Source organism: Dama dama, chromosome 14 (genome assembly GCF_033118175.1).
Source record: "Dama dama isolate Ldn47 chromosome 14, ASM3311817v1, whole genome shotgun sequence".
NCBI classification, from domain to species: domain Eukaryota; kingdom Metazoa; phylum Chordata; class Mammalia; order Artiodactyla; family Cervidae; genus Dama; species Dama dama.
Window position 1 is genome coordinate 19,346,549 of NC_083694.1, and position 21,943 is coordinate 19,368,491.

General features: G+C 36.9%; 1 protein-coding gene across 3 annotated transcripts in view; it reads left to right on the forward strand.

Moving 5' to 3' along the window:
* The window catches only part of SPATA17 (spermatogenesis associated 17), a 218,614-nt gene extending 196,904 nt beyond the window's left edge, over positions 1-21,710 (forward strand). For 2 of the 3 annotated variants that reach the window (XM_061160042.1, XM_061160044.1), the window contains 2 exons: positions 17,760-17,842; positions 21,414-21,710. In XM_061160042.1, coding sequence (XP_061016025.1) covers positions 17,760-17,840 — 81 coding nt within the window. In that variant the 3' untranslated portion in view covers positions 17,841-17,842; positions 21,414-21,710. Of the gene's footprint in view, positions 1-17,759; positions 17,843-20,508; positions 20,529-21,413 lie in introns of all 3 variants that reach the window. The other variant, XM_061160043.1, reaches the window with a different exon arrangement.
* Positions 21,711-21,943: the final 233 nt, after the last annotated feature.

The window sequence follows — 21,943 nt, forward strand, 5'->3', positions numbered from 1 at the left end:
TAAGGCCCACTTGACTTCACATTCCAGGATGTCTTGCTCTAGGTGAGTGATCACACCATCATAGTTATCTGGGTCTTGAAGATCTTTTTTGTATAGTCCTTCTGTGTATCTTTGCCACCTCTTCTTAATATCTTCGACTTCTGTTAGGTCCGTACCATTTCTGTCCTTTATTGTGCTCATCTTTGAGTGAAATGTTCCCTTGGTATCTCTAATTTTCTTAAAGAGATCTCTAGTCTTTCTCATTCTATTGTTTTCCTCTATTTCTTTGCATCGATTACTGAGGAAGACTTTCTTATCTCTCCTTGCTATTCTTTCAAACTCTGCATTCAAATGAATATATCTTTCCTTTTCTCCTTTGCCTTTAGCTTAGCTTCTCTTCTTTTCTCAGCAATTGTAAGGTCTCCTCAGACAACCATTTTGCCTTTTCGCATTTCCTTTATCTCGGGGATGGTCTTGATCACTGCCGCCTGTACAATGTCATGAACCTCTGTCCATAGTTCTTCAGGCACTCTGTCTATCAGATCTAATTCCTTAAATCTGTCACTTCCATTGTATAATTGTAAGGGATTTGATTTAGGTCATACCTGAATGGTCTAGTGGTTTTCCCTACTTTCTTCAATTTAAGTCTGAATTTGGCAATAAGGAGTTCGTGATTGAGCCACAGTCAGCTCCTGGTCTTGTTTTTGCTGATTGTATAGAGCTTCTCCATCTTTGGCTGTGAAGAATATAATCAATCTGATTTTGGTATTGACCATCTGGTGATGTCCATGTGTAGAGTCTTCTCTTGTGTTGTTGGAAGAGGGTGTTTGCTATGGCCAGTGCATTCTCTTGGCAAAACCCTGTTAGCCTTTGACCTGCTTCGTTTTGTACTCCAAGGCCAAATTTGCCTATTACTCTGGGTAGCTCTTGACTTCCTACTTTTGCATTCCAGTCCCCTTTATTGAAAAAGTCATCTTTTTTTAGGTGTTAGTTCCAGAAAGTCTTGTACATCTTCATAGAACCATTCAGCTTCAGCTTCTTCAGCATTACTGGTAAGGGGCATAGGCTTGTATTACTGTGATATTGAATGGTTTGCCTTGGAAATGAACAGAGATCATTCTGTCATTTTTGAGATTGTTAATATTATATCTGTGATAAAGTGGAGTTGTTATGTGACTTCTCAATATAAAACAATTCTTACTTTGCCTTTATTTTCCTAAGAAAAGTGAGTATGTTACTTGCCAAAATTTTACTTAATAACATTGAATAAAGTCAAGAGCATTCTGGCTATTTATTATTTGTTAAAAAGACAGTATGAATTACCTCTGGAAGATTTTGATTTGTTTGGAACTCTTTTACTCTATCAAGCTTAATTCAGAGATGTTTTCTATTAATAATTCATATTAATCATCAAGTTGCTAATGGATGCAAGACATTTTAATACCCCAGTAAACTATTTTAGCCTGTTCACATCAAAACCAAACCTGCATTACTTCAAACTTAAGGTTGTGAATGCTTAATAGTTTTATACTTGTTTTATCCTTTCTTATGCTGAGTCCATTTTATATTTCTTATAAAAATGATTTGTGAAATAGAATAATAATTTAACCGACATTATATGAATAGTGGGCTACCCTGGTCACTCAGCTGGTAAAGAATCTGCCTACAATGCAGGAGACCCTCTTTCAATTCCTGGGTTGGGAAGATCCCCTGGAGAAGGGAATGGCTACCCACTCCAGTATTCTGGCCTTGAGAATTCCATGGACTGTATAGTCCATGGAGTCGCAGAGTCTAAGCCACTAAGCGACTTTCACTTTCATAAGAATAGTTACCTACATAACAGGTCTGAGTTTATCAAGTGTTTGTAAGTATCAACTTTATATAATTTATGTACTGTGAATTGAACATATATTAATGGTTTAGTTTTAAAAGTACAATTTCAAAAGAGATATCAACTAATCAGCAGTTATTATATATTGGCCATGGTGAGAAATACTTGATTTCACTTTATTTCTGATAAATTCTTATTTGCAGAACAGAAGTTCTGTAAGTCAAAACAATAATACACAGTTGAATTTAACTTGATTCAAAAGACTTTCTTCTCTTATGTTGCATGATTATGCCAACAGTATAATCAAAGGCTATAATTATTTAAATTTTTCTATTTTTACATCTCAATCTTTAATTTTTATCTTGTTCAAAAATAATGAAATAATGTGTTAAATATTGAGAATAAATTCTTTTATGTATTATATGCCAATTTTATAAATGAAAATCTTTAACTTGTGAACTTTAAATAGATTAGGAGTTATATGTAAGTGTTCTGTAATAAATTGTATTTTGTATGGCAAAGGCAAATAAACATTTCTTAGTATTTTTAATACCAAAGTATTTTGCCTGCACATGTTTTTTTGTCCAGACCCAGTAAAGTTCAAGGGCATCTAAGTATGAAATAGCTTGTGAGGAAATTCACATTGCTTTCTTAATTTGATTAGGTTGGGGAAAAGGACACTAAATAGATCATCATCTTTAATAATTTTAGTTCAAATATAGACATTAAGTATTGTACATAGACTAGTAAATGTGTATGTAATTTTTCCCAAAGCTTGTAAAGGGAGTTGGCATTATAAAATACATTAATTTCCATTGACTACCTCATCTGCATTTTAGTATGCTTTCTTATATAGACTTGCTTATGGCAAGCATTGTTAAAATGCTCAGAAAGGACAATATGGCAAAAAAATAACATATGAGAAATCATACCTTTAGGTTTTTAGGACAAATGTAGTTAGGTATTGTATATAATTGATCATAATGCGGCATCAATGACTTAGAAGAATGTAGTTGATAAATAATTGTCCAAGTAGAAAGGAAACTTAATTCTAAGAGAAGAGTGAACACTTTGGTGCCCTAATTGTTTTAATTTTATATCAAAGTAAAACATGTACATAGTTTAAGTAAAATAGACATTTAAAATGCAATGTCTGGAATGCTCCTGACCCACTCCTCCCATTCTTCATGTCCAGTCCTTCTTTCTAGAGATCACCACTTTCAATTCTTTAATCTTCTAACTAAATAATATGCTATCTTTTGATTTATCAGTTTTAGATGATAGTCACTGATCTTCAACTATAGAAGATGAGAATTTGGCTGTTTCATACTATCATCTCCATGTTTTCTTGGAATGTAATTATGTTTTGAGTCAGCAAATTATCAAACTTTACTTTTTTGACTATGGAAAGATTGTTTCCTACTAAACTAAGAAGTGTTCTAAGATATTTCCTACTTGTACAACTCTGTTTTTCCTGGCATTAACCATTGCCTTTCCCCACTTTCTCTTTTCGTCACACCTGTTGTCAGATTTCCCCATACCTTGTAACAGCCTCTCAGTATAATTTTTATTTCTGAAAAGTCAATCTCACACGTAATTGATATTGATTAGATATAGCATTTTTAAGTTGAAAGGTGTCTTTAAGCCATTGCCATCTGTCTTTCTGCTTTGGGGAATTTTTCCTGCATTCTTTTCCAATTCTTTTCTCTTTGTTTTCTCAGATTCTTTTTACTGTAGCTCCTGTAGTTAGAGATCAAATTCTCTATCTTTACCCTCAACTTTTTAAAAAAAATCTTGTATCTCCCGTTTTCATTTTATTGTCCTTTTGTTTTACTTTCTGGGAGAGTTCCTTGGTGTTAAATTCAAAATTTTTTCTATCAACTTGTTTTTTCTGCTTTCACATTATTAATTCACTAATCTTTTTAATTAAAAACCCCAGCATCCTATACTTGCTTCATGGATGCAATATCCTTTCTGATTAATGTCTTTTAGAATGTATGTTTTAGATTTTAACAGTATTTGGTTCTTCTTCTTCCATTGTCTGAAGCTCATCTAAATTGTTTAGTTGTTGATCTTTCTGTCTTTTACGTTGGAGGCTTTTCTCAAAGAGCTTTTGATCTTTGGCTGTTCATTCATTTAAAATGAGGCACTGAGTTAGCTTTCAGTGTAGAGGTGACCATCTGTGGAGGAGCCAATACTTATGGCCATGTAGTTTTCCCAATAACAGTTCTCTAATCCCTGCCAAAAGTACTTGGGAGTTGGGAGCTAGGAACAGGCTAGGGAGTAGAAGGGTGTTCTCACCATTCAGTATGAAGACTTCCGCTTACATCTCAGTATTGTGCCTAACCCTTGTCCTCTACGATGCCTGAATGCTTCACTTTTTGTTTTTCAATGTTGTTCCTCAGATAACAAAACATCTGAACTCAGGGGGAGAAAGGGAAGGAGGTTCCTTAGGGGGAACTTGGGGAGAGAGACTGAGTTAAACCGTGTCCAGATTCTTGGCCCACAGAAACCGAGAGATAATATATGTGTGTTGATTTTAGCCTCTAAACTTGTGGTCATTTCATTTCTTGAATGAAATTTCAAGAAATGAAATGACCACACATGAATGAATGAAATTTCAACACATTAGGAAGTGATTGATACACTATTAAATAAATATTTGTTGAAAAAAAATTTAATAACAGTTAAGTGTTCTATATGGAGACTTTCAGCCAAGCCTGTGCTTCACCTTTGCCTTCTGAGATGTCTGATGATTTCAGTGCCTGAATGTTCCAGGTTTAGGAAGGAAGAATAGGATGGCATTGCAAGGATATCCCCCTCTCGAGACAGAAAGTGTGTCTGTTTTCTATTCCTTTTAGGTCTGATACCACCCTTCACGGGGCTTCCCTGGTGGCTCAGATGGTAAAGAATCTGCCTGCAATGCAGAAGACTGGGTTTGATCCCTGGGTTGGGAAGATCCCCTGGAGATGGGAACGGCTACCCAGTTCAGTATTCTTGCCTGGAGAATTCCATGAACAGAGGGCTACAGTCCATGGAATTGCAGAGTCAGACATGACTGAGTGACTAACCCTTCACTTTCACCACCCTTTATCTGTTTCTCAACATAAGTTACAATTTGAGGTCTTTGTTGTCTCCTGATTTCATGAAAGATGTAGTTTTGTAGATTTGTATAGTTCTCCATGTTTGGGAGTACCATTTCTGAGAATGTAAAATAAGGCAAGAAATTCAGTACTCTGCCATTTTAAAACTAGAAGTTGTCTGAATAATTTCAAATGATACAGGTTACACAAATTTTATGGCGAGGCTTTTGAAAAATAGTGTTACTTCCCGAAACATAAGACCCAGAACATTTTATTCATACTGATAGATTTTCACTTTCAAGTATTTTTGGATGTGATAGATGGAGGATATAAATACAGATAGTCTGGGTCCTACCCCCAGGAACCTTATCATCTAGTGGGGAGATGAAATGTGGAGTGAAATTACAGTCACAAAACAGAGAATATAAGAGGGTTGTGAGAAAGATGTGATTATGCACCAAAAACTTTCAGTGCCTGGCAGATGTAATTTGCATCTTAAGAGGCAAGGATTTCCAGGAGGAGGTAGCATTTTTATATGAGGCTTAATGTTTGGGTAGGATTTGCACCTAGTAAGAGCTTAATAAATATTTCTGAATATAATTGATACTGTTCAGCTTCGGTGGTTTGACATTTTTCTTTCCACTTCTGCTGATGGTAAATACCCTTTACTTCAATATGGTGTATCAGCAGCAATCAGTTTCATTTATTCTCATCTTAGATTTCTTGAGAGGAATTCACAAAAACATTTCTATAAAGAAAATTCACCATTCAATGACAGTTATTGATATATCCTATAATTACAAAAAAAAAAAAAACTTCCTGTGAGAATTCCACCATATTAATGATGCATGTATATTATTAAGAATTACAAATATTGAGTAATAAAGTGTCAAGTTCACTTGTTTCCTGATGTTATTTTGGGGCTGGTAGATTAGCAATTTTTCAAGAACATAAGAAGTAATTAGAAATCTTTCATAATTTCTTTCAGAAACAGCTTTTGGTTTTAATCCTTTCATTTAAAAAATCTTGTAAGAAAAAAAAACTGTGTCAGAACTCTTGACATTTTTATAGCTTGACAAAAATTAAGTATAATTAAAATGAAATATTTGGTGCATAAATTAAACTGCAATTAATATGTTTTCTGCCACTGCTTGAAGGATAAGATGAAAATGGTGTTGTTAGCAGACTGCCTGCTGTGAGACTAATTTCTTGATTTTTCTACCCCACATTATCACACACTTTGTCACAGTAAAAGAATAAACCAACAAGTAGAAAACACTGTTTGATGAAAATGGTGTACAGGAGATAAACTGGCTTTTATGAAGGCAAGGCAATATTACTTTTTTATTTTAAGATCTGATTACTAGCTGATTTCAAGGCTACAATTTGTATTTTCAAAGTCATTAAAATAAGTAGAAAATTACCCTTCATGTTAGCTAGCTACGCCATTTAAATTGTATTGTTTCAGGATGTTTGCTTTTTCAGGAGGTAATTAGAAAATGAACAACACAAGTGATGCAGAGTCCTCTCCCTCCAGATAACTAAGAAATAATAATAAATTTCATCACAAAAATTCAAGAAAAGTGGAGGAAAAAATATTTTCTCTTAGTACTCCTCTTGGAGGAGGATCACTGGTGCCCACAGTTAAAGAAGAAAAAAAAACAAACACTGGACCTTGACTAAAGTTAGTTATTGCTATCTTAAAAAAATTTTCCAGCTGCCACTTCCCCAGACAATGAGTCAAGAATTATTTCTATGTGAATTTTTCCTAGCTAATTACTTTTTTGACACGAGACACCATTTGTGGAATCAATGAGAGAAATAGGTAATCATTATTAATAGTCTCATTTCTCCAAATGTCTCTCGGACAGTGCTTCTCAAGGGGTATAAATGCATGAGTGGAAATGAGAAGTTATCGACGAGGTCCCATTCACTGGCTGATCCTTGGAGCCGGGGCGGCGTCCATTCACGCTGTGACCAGCACTGGGATGTGGCAGTGTCTGTTGAAGTGAATTAGTGGAGCTCTGTTCATATACAACCAGTTCATGGTGCCTGATTGCCCCAGGGCCAAAGTCTATTTATCCATCATTCAGTCATTCTTTTAGTCAAGTAACACTTTTCAAGTCCCTATTTTGTACCAGCTAAACCCTCGGAGTGGCTTCCACGGTGACTTGGTGGTAAAGAATCCGCCTGCAATGCAGGAGATGTGGGTTGGATCCCTGGGTTGGAAGATCCCCTGGAGGAGGGAATGGCAACCCACTCCAGTATTTGGCCTGGAGGATCCCATGGAGAAGAGCCTGGCAGGCTATAGTCCATGGGGTTGCAAAAGAGTCAGATAGGACATAGTGACCAAAAAAAACCCAAAACTTTGGAGTAGAACTGTGAATGCAATGTGTCCTGTCTTTTAGAAATTATTTCCACTGTTGAGAATTTTCTTTGATGATCTAGTTACTTAGAGACAAGCACTCAGTTCCTTTCCTACAAAAACTCTTAGAATTTAGAAAGTGAAAGTCGCTCAGTTGTGTCTGACTCTTTGCGATCCCAAGTGTGTGGAATTCTCCAGGCCAGAATACTGGAGTGGGTAGCCCATTCCCTTCTCCAGGGGATCTTTCCAACCCAGGGATCAAACCCAGGTCTCTCACATTGCAGGCGGATTCTTTACCAGTTGAGCCACAAGAGAAGCCCTTAATATTTAGGCATGTTACAATTCTGGCTTCAGTTGTATTCCCCACTTAAGTGGTCCTCTTTAAGCCATTGTGATGTCATCTTGGAACGTTCTGGCAGCATATTCTCCAGCACACTAACTGGGTGCAAGCCTAAACATTCTCTTTAGAGCCAGTCCCATATAGCATTCCTTCTATTTAAAGTAGAAGCATTCCTTTAGGTTCCTTCTACTTCAGATCCCCTGGAGAAGGGAGTGGCTACCCACTCTACTGTACTTGCCTCAAGAATTCCGTGGACGGAGGAGCCTGGCAAGCTATAGTCCATGCGGTTGCAAAGACTACTTGCACTTCACTACTTAAAATGGGCTACCTTTGTGTTTGAAAGTTATGTTACTGGAACCTCCTACCCTGACATCATTTCATTAGCTCCGTTATTAAAACAACTCACAGGCTACAGATGATTCTAACTACAACATTGTCTTCAGTTGGGTGTTTCATTTCAGTGACTTTTATTTAGATGACGTTCTTATTGTTTCTAGTTGAAATTAAATAGTTAGGGCCACATTTTATCTGTACATCCATATTTCTGCTTGTAGGCCCATTACTTCTTAAATATCTTTATGTGTTATATCTCTTTTACTATGGCTGTGATCCATATACACCATAACCCAATGGAAAAGTCGAACAAGAAATCCTATTAATTGGCCCTCCAGTTTACATATTGGCCTGCCATTTCCCACTTCTGCATTTATGATCAAGACTCTAAAGGTGGGAAAGGAGCATGAACTAAATAAGAACAAGATAAAACTGTTAAGGAAAAGAAACATATATAAAAATGGAAAAAGAATTAAAAGTAACTCAAATATAAAACTTTAGAATTTAGATGTACTTACTTATAAATAAGAATATGTACACTGAAGCCAAAGATAAATGTCCTTTGAATAAGCGACTGTTTAGGGTTATTATTCCACAACTACTTTTTATAAAAGTTAAAGGGTTTTTGAGAGTTTCTTATCTGAAAATAGCTAACACCGAGTACTTTCTATATACCAGACACTGTTTTAGTTGCTTTGTAAATATGAACTCATGTAATCCTAATGGAGAAGGAAATGGCAACCCACTCCAGTATTCTTGCCTGGAGAATTCCATGGACAGAGGAGCCTAGCGGGCTACAGTTGATGGGGTCGCAAAGAGTCAGACATGACTGAGGGATCTTTAAACCTACCTATGCACTCTTGTAATAGTAGAAACAACCCTGTGAGTGGGCTGTCATTATTTTTATATCATTTCATCTCTGTCTTTCAAACGAGGAAACAAGCACCCTGGCAGTTTGGCTCCAAAGTGACCCTGCCTCAGAACAGAACTCCTAAAGTTCTCAAAGAACCCTTGCAAATACCCTCGGTGAGACTCAGCATGACGTAACAGACAGATGAACTTGGTTTCCTTTCTAGGTTCAGATTGATGTTGCATCATCAACTCAGCTAAAAGCTGTTTGGAAACATATACAAATGATTTAATTGAATGAATACTTAATAAATCCTAAATCTAGGGAGCTGAAAAGAGCACAATAATAGAGACTACTTTGGGATGTCTTCCTGAAAACTCATAGTGAACAGAAATAAAAGAATAACTCTTACAACTCTTAGCCATTGCACGTATGTTCTTTGTCAAAACAGTGGAGATGTTCGGGCCATCACAGAATTCTCTGCGTGTCATGAGAGCAAGGTCTGATCATGCAGGAATAATTCTGGGTGATCTTTCAACCTGCCAATTAACTCTTGCTTATAGACTATGGAAAATCCCAAGTACTACCCAGACTTAACTGTGGTCTCTTTCAGGAAATATTTTCCTGTATTTGATAGTCAGCTGAAAGTTCTTGCCATTCTCCTTTTTTCTCTGTATGTGTGTGTGTGTTTAGCTCTAAGGAAAATCTTTGCAATGTGAGTATATAAAAAGAATATTTTAAGCTGACCAATGTGTGCATAACCTTTGGTCTCCATCCTTCCCTTTTCATCTTGGAGGTTTTTTCTACTCTAGTGTATCAGCTCTGCCCTGCTTACCAACATTGAAGCTGGTAGTGAGTATCTGATGAAAAGCTTTAAATAACTAGATAAACAGCACAGCTGCCAACCTAAAGTAATCTTACACTTTGAGGGTGAGTGGCCCAGGAAATTTGCTCTTTGTCATTTTGACTTGGGTTTGAAAATGGACCTGGGCTGCATTCCAGCTCAAAGAGCCGTTCACTTCCAAAGAGTCCTAAATTGTCCCAAGGAGCTCATTTTGGCAGTGGATTATTTGTGTTTGGCTGGGCATCCTAATGGCAAAAGCTGTCTGCTCTGGCAAGCAAGGGCTGTGGCAGGATTTAGAATTACATCCCCAGTGTTTTTCCTTGATGAGGTTATTTTTCAGAAAAGCCGTCCCTCACCCCTCATTTCAAAAGTGACAATGCGCAAGTGTTGTGCTGGTGGTTTCTTGAACTAATAAATAGTTTCCCAGGGCAGGGTGGTCTGTTTTATATGTTTGAGGCATATTATAAACAAATGAGGACCAGCACCCGATTTTTTCTGAAACCAAAGCTGGTTGGATGGCATCACCGACTCAATGGACATGAGTTTGAGCAAACTCTGGGAGATAGTGAAGGACGGGGAAACCTGGTGTGCTGCAGTCCATGGGGTCACAAAGAGTTGAACCTGACTTAGCGACTGAACAAAGCTGTCTTAATGGCGAATCCAGCTCTTTCTATATCAGAGGTAACAGTCCGTTGGTTCAATAGGGCCAGGTAAGAAAGTGGGCTTGCCTTGTTGCTCAGCTGGTAGAGCATCCGCCTGCAGTGCAGGAGACCTGGGTTTGATCCCTGGGTTGGGAAGATCCCCTGGAGAAGGGAAAGGCTACCCACTCCAGTATTCTGGCCTGGAGAATTCCATGGGCTGTATAGTCCATGGGGTCGCAAAGAGTCAGACAGGACTGAGCGACTTTCACTTTCACAAGAAAGTGGGGTTTCAAATAAAATAAGAACGACAAAGAATTTGTGAAAGGTTTTCTATTGTGGGATGTAGAGGACAGGTACTTGAAGAGTCAGTCCTTGTTTATCTACACAACTCTCAATTCCTATTGTCTGATGCTCCCACTTCCCTGTGAGGGATCCTGGGAAGACACAGCCAAGATTTGGTGACCATTGTTGTTGTTTAGTTGTGAAGTCGTGTCCAACTCTTTGCAGCCCCATGGACTGTAGCCCGCCAGGCTCCTCTGTCTATGGGATTTCCCAGGCGAGAATACTGGAGTGGGTTGCCATTTCCTTCTCCGGGGGATCTTCCAGACTCAGGGATTGAACCCAGGTCTCCTACATTGCAGGCAGATTCTTTACCGCTGAGGCGCCAGGGAAGCCCTTTGGTTTACTGTTAGTTGGAAGCTATGTAGCGGGGTGCTGATACACTGTAGATGTTCAAATGTTAGTGCAACATGCAGGTTAAAGTATAGAGAATTCATTATTGCCTCACTCGTTATGTTAGAGGAACCCAGAACCAAGTACACAAAAATGTCCAAAGGAATGAGGGGAGAAAATATTACAACTTCTATTTATCTTTATTTCATTGGTATGTCTATTTCACATTATATTTACTAATCAAAGTGTTACACATAATTTCAAACAGATAACCAAAATATATTGAGGATGCTTAAAATATGTTTACTGATGGAATATATCAAAATCCTTTCAGTCCTGTTTCACTGCATTATTGTACCATTATCAGTCTCTCATATGTGTAAATGGAGTTTATTTAACTTTTAAAAGCACAAGGTGGATAGAATATGAGTAGATTTTTACCCTTGAATGAAAGACAGAAGAAGAAACTAATGGTAAGTGCCAGGTGTTTTATCCTATTTAATCCTCATACCAATCCTGCAAGATATCTCCATTTTATAGATGATGAAACAGAATGAATTAACAAGTGCTTCCCGTGCTTCTGTATTCTGAAAGGAATTATAAAGAATTGGTATTGTCTCTTCTTTGTTTGGTACCATTCACCAGTGAAATCATCTGGGCCTGCTTTGGAAAGTTTTTAATTACTTATTCATTTTTACTTTTTACAAGTTTTACATTTTAATTACTTATTCATTTAAAAATAGATACAGACCTTTTCAGAGTATTTCTCCTTGTTTGAGTTTTGGTAGACTGTGACTTCCTTGACTGGCCCATTTCACCTAAGTTATCAAATTTATGAACAGAGTTGTTCATAAAATTCCTTTCTTATTCTTTTAATGTCGTGGAATCAGTAGTGACGGTTCAGCTTTCATTTCTAATATTTGTAAGTCGTATGTTCTTTCTTTTTTCTTAACCTGACTAGGTGTTTGTCAGTTGTTGAAAGAACTGGTTTTTGTTTTGCTGATTTTTTTCTGTTGATTTCCTGTTTTCAAATTCGACTCTGATTTTATTTTCTTTGGCTTACTTTGGATTTAATCTACACTTTTTCTAGTTTCCTAGAAACTAGTTTCTAGTTTCTAAGTGGAAGCTTAGATTAATGACTCTAGACCTTTCATCTTTTCTACTATATGACTTCATTGTTATAAATTTCCCTCTAGACACTGCTTTTGCTGCATCCCACAAATTTTGACAGGTTGTATTTTAGTTTTAACTCAAATTATTTTTTTCTTGACTTTTTTTTTCTTTGACTATATACTATTTAGTAGTGTGTTATTTAATCTCCAAATATACTCAGAAATTTTACACTGTCTTTTTATTATTAATTTTCAGTTTAATTTCATCATGGTCTAAAAGCATACTTCGTATGATGTCTGCTGTTTTGAAATTGTTGAGGTATGATTTACAGCTCAGAATGTGGTCTATCTCTGTGAATATTCCATGAGAGCTTGAGAAAAGTGTGTGGTTGTTGTTGGATGAAGAAGGCTATAAATGCAAATTACATCCAGTCGAGTGACAGTGCTGTTCAGTTCGATTGTATCCTTACTGACATTCTGCCTGCTGGACCTGTTAGTTATTTATAAAGGAGTATTGAAGACTACAATGACAGTAGTGAATTTGCCTATTTTTTCTTGCAGTTCTATTAGTTTTTACTTCATATATTTTGATGCTCTGTTGTTAGGTACATACACATTAAGGACAGTTATGTCTTCTTCCAGAATTGACCCCTTTATCATGTAATGCCTGTCTTTATTCCAGATAATTCTTGTCGTGAAGTCTGTTTTGTCTGAAATTAATGGGTCTACTTCAGCTTTCTTTTGATTAATGTTAGATAGTATATCTTTCTCCATCTCTTCACTTTTAATCTGATTTTTTTTAAAATTTAAAGTAGGTTTCATATGGGCTTCCCTGGTGGCTCAGATGGAAATGGCAACCCACTCCAGGATTCTTGCCTGAAAAATCCCACGGACAGAAGAGCCTGGTGGGCTACCGTCCAAAGGTTCACAAGGTGTCAGACACGACTGAGTGACTGAGCACACACACAGGCTTCATGTGGCTGCCGTATAGTTGGGTCTTGTTCTGTATCCACAGTCTCTGCCTTTTATTAGTCTATTTAAATAGACTGTTTATTAGTATACTTAAAATCACACTTAAAGTGGTTATTAATATAATTGGATTAACATCTATGTATTTTTATCTGTTTTCCATTCATTACCTTGTTCTTTGTCGGTTTTTTGTTTTGGTTTTGCCTTCCACTCTTTCTGGTTTTGCTAGTTTTAATTTAGCATTTATGTGATTTCATTTTTTTCTCCTCTTAGCACATCAATTCTACTTCTTTAAAAAAATTTTTTTAGTGGTTACTCTAGAGTTTGGAATATACATTTATGACTAATCCAAGTCCACTTTCAAATAATGCTATATTATTTCATGGACAGTTCAACTACCTTATAACAGATTATTCCCAGCTCCTCCCTCCCATTCCTTATAATATTTTTGTCATTTATTTATCTTATCCATAAGCTATAATCACTGATCATATTGTTGTTGTTATTATTTTGAACAAGACTGTTATTTGTAAGATTAATTAAGATCTTTCCCTTCATTTATTTATTCTCTAATGTTCCTCATTTCATGTAGAAATAAATTTCTAATGGATATCAGACAGTAAAAGACAAATACTATATGGTATCATTTATATGCATAAACTAAAAATAATACAAAAAAGAAGACTTATTTATGCAAAATAATGCAAAACAAAAACAGACTTACAGATATAGAAAACAATTACTGGTTGCCAAAGGGGAGAAGGAAGGAGAGAGGGGAAAAATTAGGGGTATAGAACTAAGAGATACTAAATACTATTACAAAACAGATAAGCAACAGGATATATTGTATAGCACAGAGAATTATAGTCAGTATCTTATAATAACTTTTAATGGAGTATAACCTGTATAAATACTGAATCACTATGCTGTACACCTAAAGCTGATAGAGTATTATAAATCAACTATATTTCATTTTTTTAAAAGAGGAAAAAATTAGAAATTATAATTTTAAATATCAAAAATTTGTTTATTATAATAAAATAAAAAACGTAGTTGTGGCTTCCCTGGTGGCTCAGTGATAAAAAATCCACCTGCCAATGAAGGCAACCCGGGTTCGATCCCTGGTCCTGGAAGATCCCACATGCCACAGAGCGACTAAGCCTGTGAACCACAACTATTGAACCTGAGCTCTAGAGCCCTGGAACTGCGGCTACGGAAGCCCACACGCCCTAGAGCCTGTGCTCCACAAGAGAAGCTACCGCAATGTGAAGCCCAATCACTGCAGCTCGAGAGTAGCCCCCACTCTCCGAAACCAGACAAAAGCCCATGCAGCAATGAAGACCCAGCACAGCCAAAACTAAATATATAAATACAGTTATAAAAATATGTATTAAAAGCATAGCTAAAATTATCAAAATTTAAACTAAGATCATTTGCACAAAACTAACCTTTTCATTTACTGTCTTGAAACCTAGATTATTATTGCACATATATATTTATAAAACAAGCTATTCATTGTCCTCATCTTCAGGGTTCATCATTGCCCACAGTAAAAATCACAGTGATGCTTCACACATGTGCCTACCTTTAGACATTCAAGTTTAAAAGTAACATGAATTACTTACTTATCTCAAAATATACCCTCTCTGTCATGTGCAACTCTTGCAAATGCTACGTCAATTATTGAGTGCCCCTAGAATCAGAGTATCAAATAAAAAGAAAGCCAGAATATGGATTTCAACACCCCAAGAAAATAATACTTCATTATATAAAGTTCTGTTGCGTTCATGCTATCCAAAAGGAAGGATTTTGCTTAAATTAATGAATTTGTCTTTTACTTAAGCATTTTTGTCACGCAGACTTTTTTCATGCTCTAAAGCAGTGTCTGTTACAACCTCTTGTCCTTCATGTCACTTGGGCTTAGCTTTTGTTCCGTAAACACGAAGCAACAGATGTGGGGCTTTTCCCTGGGGCCTGAATAGCGTTATTCATAGAAGCCAATACTTGGAGTTGGGGCTCTATTGTACCAGAGGGGAGAGCCAGATCACTAGTGACAAAGGTTTCTGCATAGTCTTCAATACATTTATTTTCTGTGTGTTTGTAACACAGGAACCCTCTAAAGAGGTCAACCCTGGGCAGAGGTCCTTCCTTCTGAGGTTTTCTTAAATAAAATTATTCCCAATCATTTCCATTGAGGATAAACATCCTTTGCAAAGGAGAAAATGCTTTTATATGGTCTGACCACTTACTTACAAAATCCACTGTCGATTTAGTGTTTTACCTCTCTGATGACTGCCCGTTTAACGTACTTGAAAAGCATTCATTTCTGTTCTCAATCAAATGCTGCTTCTCTGGTTACTCAACGAAAAATGATTTGTCCCCTCTTCCTTCTGCACTTCTTCAGCATTTGTGTGAATCAGTTCTGTGATCCTTACCACAGGTGTCCCTCTGTTTTAAGTATTTGGATGTTCCCTTTTCATTCATTCAGTGAGCAAATACTCTTTTGCACAAAACAAGGCACATACCCACAGGAAGCTTATAATCTCATGCAGGACACAAAATAAGCACATACTATCACAGAATAGTAATAGCTATGAAGAAAATAGAACCATTTAAAATGATAGAGAGTTCCAGGGGTATTATTTTATGTGCAGGTAGTCACGAAAGTTCTCTTTGAACAGGTATGTGATGAAGGGGAGGAATGAATCATGGGGGTGCGGAGATAAAGCCATTGAGGTGGAGGCATCTCCAAGTATAAAGACTGAGAAGTAACGTGTTCAGTAAACGAAGGTTTTGCTAGAGACAATTCATTGAGGAGAAATGCAGAAGAAAAATTGTGTCACCAGAGGAACTAAATCTACCATTGTCAAGGTCAAGGTAAAACGTAGACTGTGAGCTCTATGCAGCCAGGGGCCCATGCCATTGTGTTGCTCAGAATTTCTCCAGGCTGTCATCTACAACTCTTAAAAACTATGTATTTGACTCACAGGCTTAGAGAATGAACGTATGGTTACCGGAAGGGATAGTTAGGGAGTTTGGTATCGACATGTACACACTTCTATATTAAAATGGATAATGAACAAGATCCTCCTGTATAGCACAGGGGACTCTGCTCCATGTTATGTGGAAGGCTGAATGGGAGGGAAATTTGGTGGAGAATGGATACATGTATATGTATGGCTGAGTCACTTTGCTATGCATGTGAAACTATCACAACATTGTTATTTGGCTGTTGTTGTTTAGTCACTAAATCATGTCCAGCTCTTTGGGACCCCATGGACTGCAGCACGCCAGGCTTCCCTGTCCTTCAGTATCTCCCTGAGTATATTCAAACTTATATCCATTGAGTCAGTAATGCTGTCCAACCATCTCATCCTCTGTCACTCCCTTCTCCTCCTGCCCTCAATCTTTCCCAGCACTAGGATCTTTTCCAATAAGTCAGCTCTTTACATCAGCTAGCCAAAGTATTGAAGCTTCAGCTTCAGCATCAGTCCTTCCAATGAATATTCAGGGTTGATTTCCTTTAGGATTGACTGGTTTAATCTCCTTGCAGTCCAAGGGACTCTCAAGAGTCTTCTGCACAGTTAGAAAGCATCTGTTCTTCAGTGCTCAGTCTTATTTATGGTCCAGCTCTCATCACATCCATGGGCTTCCCTGGTGGCTCAGATGGTAAAGAATCTGCCTGCAATGCAGAAGACTGGGTTTGATCCCTGGGTTGGAAAGATCCCCTGGAGAAGGGAATGGCTACCCACTCCAGTATTCTTGCCTGGAGAATTCCATGGACAGAGGAGCCTGAAGGGCTACAGCCCTTGGGGTCACAGAGAGTCAGACACAACTGAGTGACTAATATTTTCACTTTTTTCTCACATCTGTACATGAGTACTAGAAAAACCATAGCTTTGACTATATGGACCTTTGTTGGCAAAGTGATATCTCTGCTTTTTAATGCACTCTCTAGGCTTGTCATAGCTTTCCTTCCAAGGAGCTAGCCTCTTTTAATTTCATGGCTGCAGTCACCATCTGCAGTGATTTTAGAGCCCAGGAAAATAAAATCTGTCCCTGTTTCCACTTTTTCTCCTTCTATTTGCCATGAGGTGATGGCACTGGATGCCATGGTCTTGGTTTTATGACTGTTGAGTTTTAAGCCAGCTTTTTCACTCTTCTCTTTCACCTTCATCAAGAGGCCCTTTTGTTCCTCTTCACTTTCTTCCATAAGGGTGGTGTCATCTGCATATCTAAGGTTGTTGATATTTCTCCTGGCAGTCTGGATTCCAGCTTGTGATACTTCCAGCCCGGCATTTCACCTGATGTACTCTGCATGTAAGTTAAATAGGGTGACAATATACAGCCTTGTCATACTTCTTTCCCAGTTTTGAACCAGTCAGTTGTTCAGTGTCCAGTTCTAACTGTTGCTTCTTGACCTGCACACAGGTTTCTCAGGAGACAGGTAAGGTGGTCTGGTATTCCCATCTTGTTAGGAATTTTCCATAGTTTGTTGTGATCCATGCAGTCTTAAAAACTTAAAAAAGGAAAAAGACTATGTGCTTAAGAAAGCTTCATGTACCTGGCTTTCAACTAATAAAAATTAACTGCTAATTTTTTTTTTTTTGAGGATGTGATGGGAAGTTTGCTGTGCACTTAGATGATATCTACCTAGCAATTTAATATAACATAAATTATAACAAAATACTGTAAATCAGTTAAGACCTGTTTGGTAATTGTTGATATTTTTCCTCCTAGGATTTCCAAACTGTATTGCCATCGTTTGATCTCTTCTCAAAGTATGGCAAAATGTATTCAAAAGCCGGACAAATTGTATAAAGGTATGCATTTTTGCTAAAAGGTACTTCAAAAATGGCTATAGTAAATAATATAAAAAATCAAATGAGATTGACTTAACTATGAAGCATTTAAAAAACCACACTACTATAATTTATGAAATACAGCTCCGTATATTTCTTTCATTCTAGTCTAATGGTTTTCAGCATTTGAAAGTCATGGATTTTGTATTTCAAATCTCTTCAATATAAACTCAAAGTAGAACTAACACCTGAAATACCTTCCTCTTTAAATTAATTAAAACAGTAGATAAATAGTTTTACATAATATAGCAAGAAAGTATTGATGGTATCCACAACCTAAAATATTTCTCATTACTGCATGGATACAGTATTGTTTAAAATACTGTATTCAATATGTGTTATTTAAATTGAGAGGTACCTTTAGGGAATTTCAAATAAATAGCATCTTGGGTCTCTGATGAGCAAAGTTTGCAGACTGGAGAACAGAGATCGCCACATAAAATTCAAGATCACAAAATAAACTCTCAATGAATACTGCATTTAATTACTAAGGTGTTTTAGAGTAGAGAAGTGATTACAATCAAAGGAAGCCTAATCAGAGGTATTCTGACATTTTCAGCCAAAGTTAAAGGAGATATTGGATGAAGACAGAATAGAGCGCTACAGTTGAAGGAAAAGAGACAAGAATGTGCAATCAGGCTAGTTAATTCCCCAGGGTCCTCCCACACCAGGAACAGCTGGGGAAAGCTGTGGTCTGTTGGAGAGAACACAAAGTAGATACAAGCAACTATGTTCTTCAGATTTAGTTAGTGTTGCCTCTCTCCCGTTTATAACTGGGTGCTTCAACTGGAAGTCAATAATTAAATGCAGAGAGCAATAACCACTCTGTAACTCCTCCAAAGGAATACACAAGGGGAAATATGAAATATTCTGAGCTAATAGAAAAACATACATATAATGCCAAATGGAATTACAGTTTCAAGGTTTATAAAGTATCATTACCCATTGGAGTATTTATCTAGTATTCATGTTTCACAGCATGAAGTAGCCTAAATAAAATTTTTCATATCTGTATGACTTCACGTTTTAAAGCAAAGATGTATCCTGTTTGTAGTGGCAAGGTTGAAAACAACTTGAATATTCACTAGTATGTGAGTGAAGTTGCTCAGACTCTCTGTGACCCCATGGACTGTAGCCTACCAGGCTCCTCTGTCCATGAAATTCTCCAGGCCAGAATACTGGAGTGGGTAGCCATTCCCTTCTCCAGGGGATCTTCCCAACCCAGGGATCGAACCCAGGTCTCCTGCATTGCAGGCAGATTCTTTACCATCTGAGCCACCAGGGAAGCATTTACTAGTATATGTTAAGTTAAATGATAGACACATAAAATGTAATACTGTGACAATGTTAAATATGTTAACATAGATCTTTCCCTATTAATTTGAAAAAATGCCTACAATATACTTCTAAGAGAAGAAAGCTGGATTCAAAGATAACTGTGTAGTCTGATTTCATTAAATATATATATATATATGTGCATGCATGTATGTGTACACATACACACACATATATAATGTATATGTATATATAAAAAACAATTGCATGTGCCTATTTATTTATTACATATGTATGTATGCATTTGTGTAAGGCAGAAGTGTTAATGGTAGTTATCTCTTGATAGTGAGATTAGGGGTAGCTTTTAGGGGGATATTTCTTTATGGTCTCATTTTTTGAAATTTTTATTTAGTCAGACAGGAGCAAATTGTAAAACAAAACACTCCAGAAGGAACTACTTGCTCTTCCCTACCAATTACAAAGATGTCTTGACTTTATTCTACTCAATCATAATAATTTAGAGACAATTATCTTTTTTTTCTGAAGACAAAATAATGGCTGGCTAAATTATTTATAAGACAGGATGAGCAACAAATGTTTCACATTCCTTTTAATTAAAAAGAGTGCACAATACACAAATATGTGAGAGACATTTTTAAAAACTGTTCATTCACTCTTCTCTGGGATTTTTAACTATTTTGTGAATTGAAAGTAATATCAAAATGTCATCTCCTCCTCTTAGAAAGGAAATTGATATCTAGCATTTAATTTTGGTAAGTGATGGGTAGCAGCCTTAGCCGATGCTCTTCTATTAAGATTTCATTTCACCAAATACAACAAAGTGCTTCTGCTCTTTGTAAAGAAGGCTGAGTTGGGAATACTTGTCCCAGAGTGTTGAATAAAGATGCCTTGGTAATTTTGAGAGCTATATATTTGATTGCTTCAGCTTCAAGGTAGTTCATCACTTTGCTATAATTCACCCAACGTTGTCTCATCTCATACACCCATATTACACTTTCCCATCAGTCCGATTAGAAGTACTGATGCCTTTATCAGATTAATCTTCCTTCCTTTTAGCATGTCTGAATTTAGGATAAGCAGAGCCAACACCTAACCATTATGATTAACGCAGTAAGACTTCAGCCTCTGAAATTGCTCAGAGTGAGTTAGATTTTAAGCACATATATCTCTACTCTCTGATTAGGATGATTCCTTTTAATTTCTTTAATTTTGTATAACCACTCACTTTTGGAACCTTTGGTAGTTTCCAAAAGGCACCTTTGTCTAAATCAGAAGGTGCTGTATCCCATCAGCTCACTCTGCCATCTTTTAAGCTCCGTTTATCTTTCCAGGTGGAAACGTCTCTTTAAAGGTGAGAGTGGAGTAAAATTAGCACCGTGAGATGAACTCATTGGTTAGTCCAACATCAGTGTGAGTTTTCTGGCATGATGAGCTTTTCACTTTTCTCCTGTCTTTTTTTGTGATGGGCTTTGGCCCAAGCTATCATTCTGCTAAAAAGTGCAATTGTGAGGCCATATGAGATTAATTTTAATGGAATTATTTGTTATGTGTGAAAAGCAGAGTACTTGGTTCCACTTTTCATAAGAATTTGGCATGGGCTTGACTCAAATCACTAAGAAAAATAAGTTTGGTTAGTACCTGAATTGAGAAAAGGGTGAAATCCCATTGTTTTTTTTTTTCCCCCCAAAGGAAATAAGGTCTCAGCAGCTGTGTAAGGAAAAAGGATGATACATGAGGGGAGGGTAAGAATCAGGTATAGAAGCTACATATGTGCCTGTTGGGGTTAAATTTATATTTCAACGAGAAAAGTTACTGTACCTGGTCATTCAGGTTGGCACTATGTGAATTCATAAGCCTCAGTTTAGTCATAGTGAACTGGCAATAAACAAAAAACAAAAATCAAAATATCTGTAGTGTTTTTATCCTTTGACTAAAGATGATGTAACAAACCACTTACCTCTAGGAAGACATTCTGCTGTAGTTCTTTTATGACTGAGGCAGGCTGGCTGAATGCTCCCTGAGACTAATGGCACACACCATCCATGCTGTTGACCAAGACCTGCAGAGGTGTAGACAGAGATCAGAGAAAAGAGTGATTCTAGCAGGGTTAGGAACGAGTCAGGTCAGTTAAGCTCGGACCCTTAACTGAGCTTAACTCTAAGTGAGGAATATTTAAATAGAGAATTTGCGAACTCCTGTTATTTCTCTTCTTTCAATTTTGCTGTTTTGATTTTAGACAACAAGACAAAATGTAAAAATGAGCTTATGGTGTGAAGTGTGTTGAATAGAAGACCCCACTGCATGGAATCCCGGATTCTACTTTGATGGCGCCTGAATAACCTTGGCCCACATCTATCAGCCTCTGAAGTATTTCCCATTCTCTCTCTCTCTCTCTCCTGTCTCTCTCTCTCTCTGTTCTCTCTTCCTCCTTCCCACATCTGTCCAAAGAAGAAATTGAAACCATCTCTGGTTCGTTCAAAACTCTCCAAGTCTAAAAGGAACATACAAATGAGGATCCTACAGAAAATATACTTAAACCATAATTATTATGATTCAATAAATGTAATATCTTACAGCTGACTACTCATGAATTAACTCCAGTGAGGGGGAAAATATATATATATATATATATATATATAGTGTAGTGGGTCTTTTACCTCTGAGAATGTCCGTCACAACCATAACCCCTGGTGACCAGAAGTACCATAAATAATTCCCCTGAAATGGCCTCAGACACCATTGCCATAGTCACAAGTGGTGAGCCAG